Source organism: Patella vulgata, chromosome 2 (genome assembly GCF_932274485.2).
Source record: "Patella vulgata chromosome 2, xgPatVulg1.2, whole genome shotgun sequence".
Classification (NCBI taxonomy): Eukaryota; Metazoa; Mollusca; class Gastropoda; family Patellidae; genus Patella; species Patella vulgata.
This window is the reverse complement of record NC_065880.2, coordinates 25588101-25603212: the sequence shown is the minus strand read 5'-3', so window position 1 is coordinate 25603212 and position 15112 is coordinate 25588101. Positions and strand designations below refer to the sequence as shown.

The window sequence follows — 15112 nt, the reverse complement described above, 5'->3', positions numbered from 1 at the left end:
AATAGGCGACTTTTTACCCAGCCACTGCAATATACAGTTTCAAGGCTACTAAAAAGAAAGAAATCATTTTTAGAATATATTGGACTATTCCGTAACACAGAAGCTTTGGAACCCTTGGTAACCATCGCATCAATGACATCGAAGGTCGAAAACGCAATGATACTTTATTGTTGACCAGTGAGCCTGAAGGTTGATCATTATTAGAAACATGTTAACACTTCCAGGTTTCATTATACGTGCTGACAACTCTTAATGAACTTTGATGTTTATTACACGCCAACAGATGATCGATTATGGAGAATATGTACTGTTTATTTGTATCCAAAACATTCTATTCATCTTTTTGCAATCAGATCATCGAGCTGTCAATCTGGTGCTTCCTGTACATGGACAGCGAAAACATGGTTGCCTAGATGTGACAGCCCTTTTGATAATCGGACATTCAAATCATTCCCAGAACGTTGGCAGTAAAAACAGGGTTGCCTAGATATTGCCGCTATTTTAATTATCGGACGTTCAAACCATTCCAAAAAAGGGAGGAATAAATAGAATAGAGTTTAACGTCCAGCGATCCCGACAAGAACCGAACGATACATGGACATTGGACAGAATAAACATAGTTGCTCGTCGCCGCCTTTTTTTTATTATCGGACGTTTAAATATCTGAATGAATGAAGTTTAACGCCTCGTGAACTTGGGACTGACGTGTGGTTAAATTTTTGTTCTATGTTCCACTGTCCAATGCTAACAAATTCTAACAGTCAAGGTTGTTTTTTTTTACGTGCACACCAATCTGTACACAGTGACCAACTAGGCAACTCTTTACTTGGCAGCCCCACAAGCGTTACTCTTGACAACTCGGGCTTTCCAAGAAAGGAAAAGAGCAAACCTAAAAATAGTTCTGAGAAAGACGAACTTAAATATTTGTATCAAGAATATGTATTATATTGGTAATATGATTTTAAACAGAAATTGTTGACTTTGGCGTCTAGAAGTATTTCACTGTTAAAGTAAATCAGAAAAACATTCCATTAAATTCAGAAAAATTGTTACGATATCATCAATTGATATCATAATTCAGATGATTATTGCATTCTAACTTGATATTTTCGTTTTAGCATTAACCTAAAATTATTGGTTATGCTCATTTGAGACCCTAAGAAACGATGCTAGAACCACGAATGCAAGCTTCTTTGTGACGCTCTGCTATTTCTCTGTAGTTGACTGCATGTCACGTAAATTAAAGGCCATCAAATGCTACTTTATCCCTCCGTAGCATGTCTTTATTATTTTATAATGTGCCTATTACTGTTAGGGTTATGTCAGATAGATTAATGTACCAGTAGTCCCTTGAAAACTCAGAAAGACCATTATACGAAGTAACGTCATTTTATACCAAGAAAATATTAACAGTAGGTTCCCTCAAAACGGGGCGCCCCGGCTCGGAGACTCGTAAGTTTTTTGCTGGCTCCCACAACAAAAAGATCCCTGTCCGATAACGGTGTTCCATGAGAAAGTTTCTCGGGGTTTTCCTGTCTGTTTTCCTCCCGTCGGTGGTGCAGGACGGGGGGCTGCAACTGGAACGGAAACGCATCGATTCGTTCGCATGGAATGAAAAGCCAAGGTCCCGTGGACACTATTGGGAGCACTTAAAGAATCTCTGACAGCTGGAAATCGAAATTAGAGTAGGCCGTAGCGCCACTGCCAGGGCAAAATTTCTATTGCAGATCGGCGCAGAAGAAAAGTAGGACGTTAAACCCCATTTATTTTCTTTAAAAGGAACTTGTCTTGAACGCTTTTTTTCAATCCTGGAAATATTTTCTTTCAAATAAACTATTAAAAATCAGCCAAATTTGATTAGATTTTTTTTTTTGGTGATTACCTTAATGGAACAAAGTTAGACGTTTTCAAGCATCAAAAAAATTTGATAGGTATTTTGCGTTCGTGGTGCTTATTTCAAATTTGTTAAAAAGAACAGCAGCGGGGCACTGGTACATTAAAGGGGAAACATTTCCAACTTCTCCTAAACTATTAGGCTTTATTTCAAATCCGGTCGAAGAAAGATTATCTCTTTTGGCACTTTTTATTTATTGAGGGAGAGGGGCACCACATTTGAAGAAAGTATTTTATTTTATCTGAGGAAAGTAGTGGAATACAAGACAGCTAGCACAGATTTATATGTGTTTTTTTCATAGAAACACTGCTTAGAGTGCTGAGAAAGGTTATGTGTGTATTTGTTTCATGGAATGTCGAACATTTAGATTTAGATTATGTTACATTGGCACCAGTGGTTAACTTTCTGATAGAAGGGTGACTGATCTGAAATTTAGTAACAATTAATTTTTGCAAGTTTTAAAAGTTAACTTCTGTAATAACTTCAGACTGATTTTATTCTGTTATTCATTCTTTTTGATGGTATCTATTATCATCACCCTCTAATAAACTAGTAATTAGGGTCTTGTAGTAGGCTTAACGAGCTGTCTAAATTACCTCCAATTATCTCGCCATCGTTTCGTAATAAAAATACGCCAGACCATTATCGTGGAGTAATAACCTCTCTATATTTATCAACAGGCTTAAAATATACCGTAGAAAATACCCAAGATATTTATTAAACTGCCAAGATAATGTCGACGCAAAGAATAAGCTGTGTAAAATTGGGTTTACTTTGTGAAGACGCGTACAAGGTTTGGGCAGATGAGGGTAATTTACACCATGTCATCAGTTATCATTCCGCTACTAGATTATATACCGCGAATCAATTTGTCTCGGTGTATAAGCGTGTTAAATTGAATATTGACTTGAGTAAATGACGGTAGTTTGATAAACAGCTATAACGTTATATTCGACCTGGCTTCCAGTTTCATTATTAACCCACCTAATGATAAGTCATGTTTTAAACCAAGATGGCGGATCATTTTCGTCTGCGCGGAATGACCAGACCCCTTGTGAAGCGATATCAGCAAGATTGAAATGGTCTTGTCAAAATAACCATCAACACGAACATCGTAATTAAAATCTCTGTCGTTCTTTATTGGCGGATGCTATTCATGTCTTGTCTGAATTAACTTAATGATCCTAACAAAGTTCGATGTCTAAGATAGAAATTAAGGAACCTATATTTGATCATGCAACACGGATTTCTTTCCCGTCCTCTGCGTTTATGTGGTACCGTGATTCAATGAGATTATTTATTAGATGTCAGTCACCTTTTGTATTACTTGTCTGGGATTTTGTTGTTTGAATAATTTGTAGAAAAGACGGATCTGTGGTAAGATTACCAGGAAGATACGTTTAAACGACGTTAACAAAATTGGACACAATTACATGAAAGGCGCCACACCCACTTAGTCTTTCTATGATGGCATTATCTTAATCCCGGTTCCAGACAATCATAAATCAGTCCTTAAAAATAGCCTCATTTCATGTCATCAGCCAAATAACAACTAGATATAACACTTAGAATTGTTGGCTAGTAGATCAACTTTTTTCAGATTGTAATCATAGAAAAATAAAAGCTTGTTCTCATTGTAGAGTTCAATAGATGCGTATAGCCCACCTTAGTGAGTTTGATGATCGATTCATTAACGCGAGTTCAACGGCATATGAAATAAGATCTGTTTGTGGGAGTTTGCTAATTAAATACAGGCATACACAACAACAAGAAAAGCACTAAAATATTGCCCTGACTGAAAATATACGCAGTTAAAGAGATGACATCTTGCTTTTAGCTATCTGCCACGAATCCTACACTGTTCCTAATCATCTGCCATAGATTTTGATTCATATTGTCTCTGATGTGTGAATCAGATTTCACTTTAGAATTCTGGTATTTATGTGGGTGACATATTGAAAATCACATTAGCAATTAGCTAAATCTTTTAATGTAACTTTAATATCCGAATACATTTTCATATATCATGATTGATATTAACCCTTTGCAACATGAAATTATGACAATAACGATGTGAACGATCTCAGAGTCATTTTGGGGATATTTATATTGGGAGTTTCAAAGTAGAAATTTTTCAAAAGTCCTGTCACGAAATGTATTATGTGGGTATTTTAGTCCTGCTCTAATATCATCCCCATTTTTCTATCGCTCCTTTGTCCAGTATGTACAGTGCACTAAATCACCATGACGTGATTGGAATGTGAGAGTGTATGTTTGGTGTTAGGCCCACTACCCTCTACCTTTAAGAGATTTCTATAGTACTGAATTATTGTCTTTGTAGTTTGTGTTTAGAACACGTATTGATGACCAATTAAATTGCATTTATTGATGTACAGGGCTACGTTCTGTGGTGAATTATGGGGCATAAAAAGGAGTATGCGCGTTATTCGGTTGAGTTTAGGGTTAGCGTTTGAATGGCTGATACGAATAGAGTATGGTGCAGAGTATATAGGTTAGATTATAATGTATTTTGAAAAAAGGACAAAAATAAACGGAGCGAAATTTTTAATAAGATCGATTATTACGTGACAGCAGCTGAACGTTAAATTTTATTCGATTACTAAGAATTGAAATTTAGTATTACAACTAACTATATACATAAAATAGTAATCTTGCATCCTGCTACGTACTACTTGGGATGCCTTTCTATAAGCTTCCACGCGGTTGTTACAAAATTGAATTGTTTTCTCGCAGATTGCTTTCCTGAAATGTTGCATTCACTGGACGAAAATTCATGAAAAAGAGTGAACAGTTCACGAAAAGTTTTCTCACGCAAAGAAACGTTCCCGTTGTCTTTATAAAAGAACTGATCGTGTTTTTTCTGTTGAAGCCTTAATGACTTTTTGAATAAGAAGCCTCTATGAGGTTAGCGTGGAAGAAAATGAATGTGACAATATTTTCTTTCTGTAACCCTTAAAGACAGTTTATCTATCAGAATGTTGGCAGTTGAGTGATACATTAGGTTAGGGCAATCAATAAATTCAGGGGGCATCAACTGAATTCACAGAGCGAACTAGATCGATACGGTTCACATATCAACACAAAAACAGTTTTCTTTCCTATTCCAGGTCATTGCCCCCCTTTACTCTACCAATATGGTTTAACATTATTATTTGTGACCTATTTGTATGGCTTTAAGTCGAATCATACTTATTTACCATTGTCTATGCAGTGGCAGACCCAGGATTTATTCCAGGGGGGTGACTAAAAGAGGTCAGGGGCGAAGCGCGGTCGACCAAAGGTGGGAGCACTAGAAGGGGGGGGGGCATAGGGTGTCCAAAGGGGTTAAAACTATTTTGTGCTATCTGAGGTATCTTCTGGGCAATAGTTCTCAAAGAAATAAAGTGAAAACCCCAAAAACTTGTCCGATTTAGCGTTTTTTTAAATCTCTCAGGGGGGTGACTAGTCACCCTAGTCACCCCCCCCCCCCCGATCCGCCACTGCTATGGAAAACTATTGTCTAAGGCTAGAAGATAATTGTTTTAATTCGAACGCATGATTTATCAAGGGCTTTTGTTTTACATTTTTTTAAATGTCTTTTTTATTTCACTCGAAGGGTTAACCGTGAAAAGTGTTTTTGGTTGAATTAGAGGATGAATTGGCCGTGACTATCTCTATACAAACTCGATCGACTTTAGCAAGACATTAATCCTGTTATCCACCTTGCAGCTCAGCTTGGAAACGATTTTCCACTATTTTGTTCTCAAATTTGGTATTAAACCCATTTGGTTATTTATGACTTTTTCATTTTTACTCATTATTATTATTAGACCTACTGAGTACTGTATTGCATGCGTAGAATGTAGACCTGGGTCTGTATTCAAAGGTTTTCTTCAAGTTAAAATACTTAATTTTTCAATTTAACCAAGTGTCTTACCTTAAATCGGTATTCAAAGGCTCTATTTTACATATACTTGGCTATGTGAAAAACTTAACTACACACTTAAAATATGAAATAACCACATTAGCCAAAAGTATGAATTTCTAACTTATGAAATATACATTCCTCCACTGCCAAAAATCACGAATTACTCAGGTCGCACGCAAGTTATGTCCCCTCAGAGCACCACAATACTCTATTAAAATCTCAGTTGTCATTACTAGGAAAATTATATTCGAAAGCATGGCATGACTATTATTAATGATAAATTGTGATAGTACACATCCGTTGCTGGAACTGTTGTTTTCGTAGATGTTTTCAAAAGCAATAGATTTCAATTGCAGTTATCGAATAGTGGTAGTATAATGATGAATATTGTAAATTTTATTATTTTAGCAATGTAGAACGATAGAAAACAACGTATGAGCAATACGCGGGGCTTTGCCTTCAAAGTTACACTGAACAAATCATTCGGTGTTGTTTATCAATCTATCATTCGAGAAATTCATAGAAATTGTGTCAGTGCTCACACTTTAGAATCCCAAAGACCTGGCCATGACGATACATTGCGTGTACGAAAGATACACGTGACGTTATTTTCTACCCGAATAAATACCACCGATTATTATGCAATAAGTAAGACAAGAAATTAATTGTAAATCATTGGTGGCACGTTTCGGTCAGCAGTCATCGTCATATATTTGTAAATTTATAAACGAAGACAAGAACATGTTGCAACCAAAACTTCAAATATATATATGAGAATGAATTGTAAAAAATAAACCATGCCCTGCTTCTCGCGGCAGTATAAATATTTGCTGAAAACTCCAAAGGAGTGTCATCGCAATGTCGGATTTTACAAATGAACTTAACACATCAGCCTTTATTATATGACAATCGTGGAAAACATGATTGAACAATACGAACATGATAAATGATCGGAAAAAACCTTAACCATCTCGGCGGTAGTAACCAAATGCACTATTATAGCACTGCAAAATCAAAGCTGATGATGTAATATGGAGGCCAGCTACGCTCGGCGACATTATTTTTGTTTCAATCCCAATCCCCTAACTCACTTAAAGATAGTGGATTTTTTTCACTTTCCAGGTCAAATTTCAGGAAATCTTACCCTGCGAATCAGGATATGCCCTCAGAATCCACTTCCGGTCAGGCCCAGGGGGCTTTTGGTGCATAATATCTCGATTTCACCCACTTCCGGTCGTCGGGAGTGAATTCTGAGGGCACCGGGGGACTCCCCGAGTGGCGTCGCTCTTCTGGTGAACCGACGAATCTGATATATTCAAGTATTGAGAATTATGTATTTGAAATTTGCGTTCTGTTGTTATATCTGTGGACATCAAATAGTTAAGAAGACCAATATGGTTGGAGAAATGTATAAACATAATGTATTCCTTTCTTAACAATTTAAATAGTTGTAGTCTTCAGAAGTGTAAGATGAACGAACACCAATTAAGATAATTAGTTCAGTATATCAAATTTAAATGGCGGAAGGACTGTTCCATCATTCTCATCAGTCCTAAAATCATTGTAGCTAGGTTACAGATACAAATGGAAGAGAGAATAATTAATAGACTACTACTTTCTCTTATTGATCATCATATCAACCCATTTCATCAACGTCCTTCCTCATCCTCTGATCACCAGGGACGTTTTTGTCAAGATAGTATCCGTAGCATAAACCATCATATAAATCCTCTAGGGACTTGATTTTAACAAATGAAATGATTCCTCTATTCTATTTCTATCAGAGTTTAATTCATCTGAGAGTATCATATTTATTACCGATGTTTAGCACGTTTCCTGTTGTCATCTGATCTATACAGTTCTAATTTAACCCCTTCTTCAATTCTGGGTTCTATAAAGTGTGCCAATTGTTTGTTATACTACACTTCCTCGGGGGTTGATGTTAAAATTTCCAAGACGACATACAATTATAATGTCATCGTGTTCGCAATTCTAGAAAACGTGACAACCATGACCAATAACTAACTTAATCCATAATCAATCAAACTACTGCTGTTTCGGAGATATTTAAAAACTAAACTTATCTTTGCAGTAGCTGTGCACCATTTACAATTTTCAAAATCAATTTGATTAATTTACAAATGACCACATTGGGCTTTTGGCACTGCAGTAAATGCTTCCATTCTTGGCTACCCGAACCTAAACTTCTGGGTTGTCTTACTGTCCGGTCAGTTTGTTTCCTATAGTTATATATGAAATAAAATGGGGTTTATCATCTTTATTTTCTGCATCAACTGGGCTAATGAAGACGGCCATACCTCGTGCAGTGTGCTGACGGTCTGCTCTTATTTTGATTTTCAACTGCGGATGAATAGTTAAAGGACAATATTGGTGTCAGTCATTATCACATATTATGTGATAGAACTGGTTAAACACATTCCAAATATAATTTTAACACAGAGATCATTGCTACGATAGATGAGTAATACAGGTGTCATGAATCGAAGTGACGAACGCCAAAGGAAAACACGAGTTATCCCTCTATATAACTGACTGAAGCGACGAGTGAAAACAGATACACGGCCGTATTTCTGCTAACTAATAATTCCTTCGAAAACCAAAAGTTGTTGTGTGAGACTGTGAGAGGATATCTGACAATTCATAAAAAGAATTGACTGCCACTAGATAAGAGATCACGAAAGAAAAACGGAAATGTCCGTGCATTACCATGTTTTTATAAGGTATAGAATGAATAAAAACAAGGAAATGTACCGACTATTTCTATTTTTTTCGTGTTCTCTTATCTAATGACATTCAATTACTTTATTGAATTGTCAGATATCCTTTAACGTGCCGTCAATGAGCTAATGCCATGCTAACCTAGCCACCGTAGCTCGCCAATATTTACAAATTTGATAAACTTTAAAATTACAAGATATTACTTCCAACTTACTTCAGCAATTGTCTCTCAGATCAAGTATATAAAGAAATAAAGTCGGTTTAAAATTTACTAGAAACAAATAATTCACTAATATCTAACTAGAAATACTACTCGTTAAAAAAAAACAAGCAAAAAAGATCAAGTATATAAAGACATAAAGACGGTTTAAAATTTACTAGAAACAAATAATCCACTCATATCTAACTAGAAATACTACTCGTTAAAAAAAAAACAAGCAATCAAGACAATCACTGCATTTGATTAGAAAAATTGTCGGGAAAAAAAAGCTATCGTTATCGTCAAAAAACCACTTGAGATCAAAAGGGATGATGATTGTCCTTTAATTAATGTACAAATATAGACCGCCACAACTACGGCAACATGCAAAATGTCAGATGTAGAAATATGAATAGTTTATTGTCTAATCTAGTCATTGTAAATATATTGTGCGTTTTATCTTTGAGATCTTCCTGGTCTATTCTCACTTTAACCTTTTGATTATTTTATTTTTTACATTCAAACTAAATATAGGAAATAAAATCTTTAAAAACAAAAAAAAACATTTTCCATTTATATTCATACAATCTCATTCATTTAAAAAATTTCGTTTAATATTATTTTATTAATAGTCTAAAAAAAGAAATTCCTTCTTTTTAAAAATTAAAATGCTAATTAAGCGGAAATTGAATAAAAAAAAAGAAATTCTCCCCTTTAAAAATTATATTTGTAACAAATGATATCTGATGATCGTATCAAATGTCTAACATCATAGTGTGAAGCAATAACCGTTTTAACTTTCCTGTAAGTTTCATTCCCTTTAATTAATCATTCGATGCCTTGATAAACGCTACTATTCAATACCGGATGTATATTTTGTCAAAAGATAATAAAAACGTTCAATAACCTGAAACATTTAAGTTTACTGATCAAAACACATTGGGGATGTGTCGAAGTGCAATCGTCTTAACTATTGTAGATATTATGTCTATCCAGAAACAGCGTACTATAATATGGTTACTTTAGGGGGTGGGGGTGGGGGGTGCTCCGGGTCCTTCGGTTTCCTCCAAAACACCCCAAGGGCATATACTTTTACCGGTGGTATAGTATTCATTGAAATCTTTCTGAGATTTGTCCTTTTAAGGACAATAAAATCTTATCTCAAATTAAAACTTTTTCGCTCTCACTATCAGATATTAGATCTTAACGAAAATATTCAGGATGATAGATCAGAATATATATATACTGGTTGTATTTCGTGATCCCAATCACTTCAGGATACCAATCTTTAAGGCCAAAATAAAAAATTAAAATACCTGCATTTTTATTAATTAGCCTATTAAATAGCCAAAATCCGCGACTCTAAACTACTAAACTAGTTGATCTTAGTGTGATTTCGGTATTATTTTTAAGAACCTTACTCATTAATTAAAGTTACAAATTCTAGGAAATAGATAAAACAAACCCCACGAAAAAATAAATAATTTAAAAAAAAAAATAACTAAAAAGATTTTCCGACTGACAGACTAGTTTTTAGGTCCATGTAACCGTAAACTTAGGTGGGTTTTTTTTCTTGGCCTAATGTGCTGATTACATGGATGTTGGGAAGTACAAACTAGGTCGCGATATAATTATTCAGATTATGATCTCTGCCTTTTTAAAAAGCGGTAATGAATGCCATATCTGTATACTGAGAGATTGAAACAACATAAAATCCACATTGATCCTGATCAAAGTAGAAACAAAATTAGTATATTTTATCACATCAACTGTTTTATGATGCCACAAAGAAATTCATTAGGGAAAAAAAGAAGAAAACTCAAATCTTTTGAAGTTGCAACGAGATGTTAGAGTTTTGACTTTTGGAATAAAATATAATTCTGTTTCTTGTTTTTTTCTTAACAGAAAGACCAAAGGCATCTTTTTTCTTCCATCCTGAAAATAAAGATACAGAGAACTTGTCATTTTCTGAAATAGCCATCTTTAACAAGGTTTGTGACAAGTCATGCAATATCTAAAAGTCTCATCTTGTAAATATGTCCTACGTGCGATGTTAAAAGGGTTTTCAAATCTCCAATTTATAAGCAATATTACTTCTACTAGTTTTTGCATGATTCACAAGGTAAAATTGGATTTGTGGAATTACATTCCTGACTTTGAGGCTGTAATTCTGATGATTGGCGATGGAATGTGTAAGAGAAGAAAATATTGTTTCAATTTGAGAGATGTTGGGGTTCTGTAAACGTGCCTCTATCAGCCAGCAATCATATGATAGAGCTGGGACTGTAAAGTAGGTTTAATAGTATGGTTATTGCCAGCACCTCGTCTCAAGAGGTTTCAAAACGAAATTGGACTGTCATTTACCGCGATGCTAGGGATATTTCTTCCAAGTATCTTTGACCCGAATCATGGCCACAAACTGTGAAAGTACTGTTTAGTGATAGTCCCGTGTTAAGGGTTATGTCAGAGATGCAAACATGTCTTAATATTAGTTACACAAACTCATGGGGTTGAAAATGGATCGTCCCATCCTTTTAACTGACTCATCTCTTTAAAAGGAAATGCATTGAACCAATATTGTAATATTATTAGTGAAGCCCACCAATTTTATTTTCAGTTCTTCATGGTCGTGATAAATAAAGGAAAATGAAATGAAATGGGGTTTAACGTCCTACTGTTCTGCTCCGACTGGGCTAATGAAGACGGGATGTTGATAAATATATAGGTTTAGCCACTCGGATCATTTGAAAGATATAAGAACTCTTTTACCAATTATTTTTTTATTAGTCCTTCATATGTAAATAATCTTTATTAAATCAACCTGTCCATAATATAATGTACATGTATTATACGTTAAACAATAACAACGTGAAAGATGTTTTGTTAAAATTTCATAACTTTAAAATTTGGAACAGAAAGCTTTTGAACAACACAATCAAGGACTTTTGATTTTTAAATAAGATTTTTTCCCCGAAAAAATAAGGACATTTTAAAGGTGTTCCCGAAGAACAGAAAATCAAATTTATTGTGGCGTTGATTATGAATATTCATAACATCAAAACGAATATCCTGACATGCATATTAAAAGAAGAAAGGGATAATAAGAATAACATGAATATAAGTAAAATCTGAAATAGCAGCTATGCAAATAAGCTTATATTTTTACAGGATATAAATTATTTATATAATTTAAATGGTAAAATCAATTAATAATTGAATATTCTATTTAAATATTTGTAAATAAAATTATGCACGGCTATCCCCATTTACATTTTGACATTTACAGCTACTTAAGCGATACAGATCAGAGTTTAGGAAGAATCTTATCGATATTTTCGAATCACAAATATTGTCTCGTTTTCATATAATCTTCGTTAAATTCGTTTGGTGGACCTTTTTTAATCCGATTGAATCCAAACCAAGTGATTAGCTACCCTTGAAATCTTGATTTTGTTTGGTAAACTTTTAAAATGTTAAACAATACATCGCGATGATCACTTACAACAAAAACGTCAGTAAGTTATAGACACGGTTATCACGGCAACAGCCCCCTCCCCTACCCACCCATCGAAACTGTTCTTCGTGTAAACTGTTCTTTAGGACTTCGAATTTTGTCTAATGGTTTGGATTGTTCGTACTTGGTTTTATATTATTTGTAAATATATATTGAACGGAATTGAGACATTTTTGGACATATATTTCTATTAGAGATTCATCTTTTACAATATTGTAGTTTGCAAGGGATTCCCACTGCTCCCCATTGTACTAAAATGACGCAATGAGACCTAAAAGTTACGTGCATAAATGAATAAACATTATACAACTTATAAGTTGTATGTTTATATGTATTGATTGTAAATTGTATGTTTATATGCATTGATTGTAAATCAAGATTTATATTCATTGTATATTACATATATTAATTGTATATTTTTATTCATTGTATTCATTGTATATTTATAAAGGTGTCTGATTGAAGAACATTGGTCTGATGGACATTAAAAGCTATTGTAGACTCAAGTAAATCGGGTTCAACGCGATTTACCATATTATCATTCAGACCGTAGAAGTCCATTACTTGTGGGAACAAGACAACACCTACTCCTTTCCAAAAGAGTTTCTAATAAATCACTTTCAAAATCACCCATAGAGGGGTCGCTCTTTAAAAAATGCTTGAAATGTTGCCCTTCCGCTTGAAGTCAGTATTACACGGCAATAATCACTTCTATTCCAATATATTTACATTGGGCTAGGTAGGAATATTCGACGATTGTTACGGAATAAAAGTACCCTAATATGTATACGGACAACTTTTGACATCAGCGTAGGTTTTAACTGAAACCGAAAACCAAAACCTATTGATTATGACATAACTATGCTTACGTATTTTGAAGGATGTTTTAGTAGACGATCCAAACAAAATTGCTTATCTTCATTTAGTACCAATTTTCACACTCAATATTTTATCTGTATTGAATTATTTCCAATATTTTATCACAGTTTCGTGGACTTTAATTGTACATTTAATCATGTATGCTTTTAAAAAAAATGTTAATGTTATTTCCAAAAGTCAACAAGGAGTTGATGATGAGATTCAGTATGAATCACAATGAGAACAAGTATTACGATATCTTTTATACAGTGACCAATGTGTACTTATAGGACAGTCATATGTATAATCATTGCAATTATCTCATTTCTATTTTAGTATCTAAACAAACCTATTGTAACACCTTATCTTGGAACATGGTTTCTGAATGTACGCCGTGTTGACCAAACCATCCAGCTTTTCTTCATAATCCATGGTTTAGTTGGGAAAGATGGTGGTATGCCGAACACGCAATGAGAACTGCGACTTCGGGCTTAGAAAAACTTAAACAGACAATCATAAGGAAGCGGTATTGATCGGGGCAAATCAAAAGCACTTCCTTCAAATTTGATTTGGCCTCCTGTTGACAGTAAGCCCTCGGCTCATTATTGCTTGCCGCGCGTGTCCAGCTTGACATACACTAATGGATAAGTAATAAAGTTAGATGAACGTGGATTGCCTTTAGGTGGCCACTTCAAGTTTTTGGAAAGCGTCAACATTTGATCAAGGAGCAGGTCTATCAGTAAAAGACGAAATTGTTATATTTTGTTGAATGACGGGGGAACGTATTTGATCTTATGAATGTTTTGTCTGATTGCCCCCTAGTTCAGTGTTTAAACTCATAAAAACTCGTCCCTGATTTGAGACTGATAGGAGCTCACGAAGATCAATGCTGGGTTTGCCACGGTTCCAGTGCTTGCTGATATTCTCCCGAGAGTGTCTTATTTGATTATCAAGTAATCTTGGTGGACTGGGAGCGTAGATAATGAAGTCTGGTTACAACCTAGATTAGTTTACCGTACGAACTCGGAAAGAATAGTCATTCTTAACGTCAGGCTGTATTACTGTATTCGCTACGAGGGGATTCAATAACAACATCCAATGTGTATTTTTCTTAAGAACAGGCAAGATGACGAATGTCTCCAAAGACCCACTTAACTTTAACTTGTGTTACGTCTGAGAGTTCTGTCTGACTAATGATTATATGGGGTTTGATGGTCGCTTACACATAGCTTCAAGATTTTCCATAGCGGAGTGAATATTCGCTGCGGACCAGTTTCTATCTTTTCCTTCAACTACAACCTAATATGAAGATATCAAAAAAATGCACTTCGTGGGCAAACGTTTAATTATACAGATGTTATAAGTCGCATCTGTACAATAAGTTTAAAACATTTGAGAATTGACAGAAAGATTTGTTTAGCTATGTAACAGGGGAAACAACTCTTATATTTGCTAGGATTGATTTCTCGGTCTTACAATGTTTGGTGGAGTACCCGGTTCTTTTTAGTATCCCCCGGCGATTGTTATTTCAAACATTTGTTAATGGTAGGAATTGATCATTAGTTTAAGAATGAATATAGAGATATAAAATGACAATCACTAGTATGTACAACCGTGATCGTCTTTAGGTTTTTCTTTAAGAAAAGTGGCTAAGTGGTTAAGACGCTGGCTCGCTAGCCTGGAGGTCGGGTGTTCGATCCCTGCATTGGCCGAGAAAGTTCATCCCGATTTTTCGACGTGGTTTCCAATTGTCAGTGATGCAGGGCGGAGGGGCTTACAAGGAAAGCTGTCTAGTCCTTCGGATGAGACGAAAAACCGAGGTCCCGTGTAGATATTGGAATGCACGTAAAAGATCCCCTGGCAGTTGGAATTCGATATAAGAGTAGGCGATAGTGCCGCTGCCCGGGCAAAATTTCCCTCATAGCACACTGTATGGCGTATGCCCGTCTTCATTAGCCCAGTATAGGAGCCGAACAGTAG

General features: G+C 35.1%; 1 protein-coding gene across 1 annotated transcript in view; it reads left to right on the top strand.

Moving 5' to 3' along the window:
• Positions 1 to 12762, top strand: part of LOC126809637 (folliculin) — an 89446-nt gene extending 76684 nt beyond the window's left edge. Inside the window, exon 11 of the mRNA XM_056099045.1 lies at positions 12726 to 12762. Within this exon, the coding sequence (XP_055955020.1) occupies positions 12726 to 12762 (37 nt within the window). The remainder of the gene's footprint in view (positions 1 to 12725) is intronic.
• The last annotated feature ends 2350 nt before the right edge of the window (positions 12763 to 15112 follow it).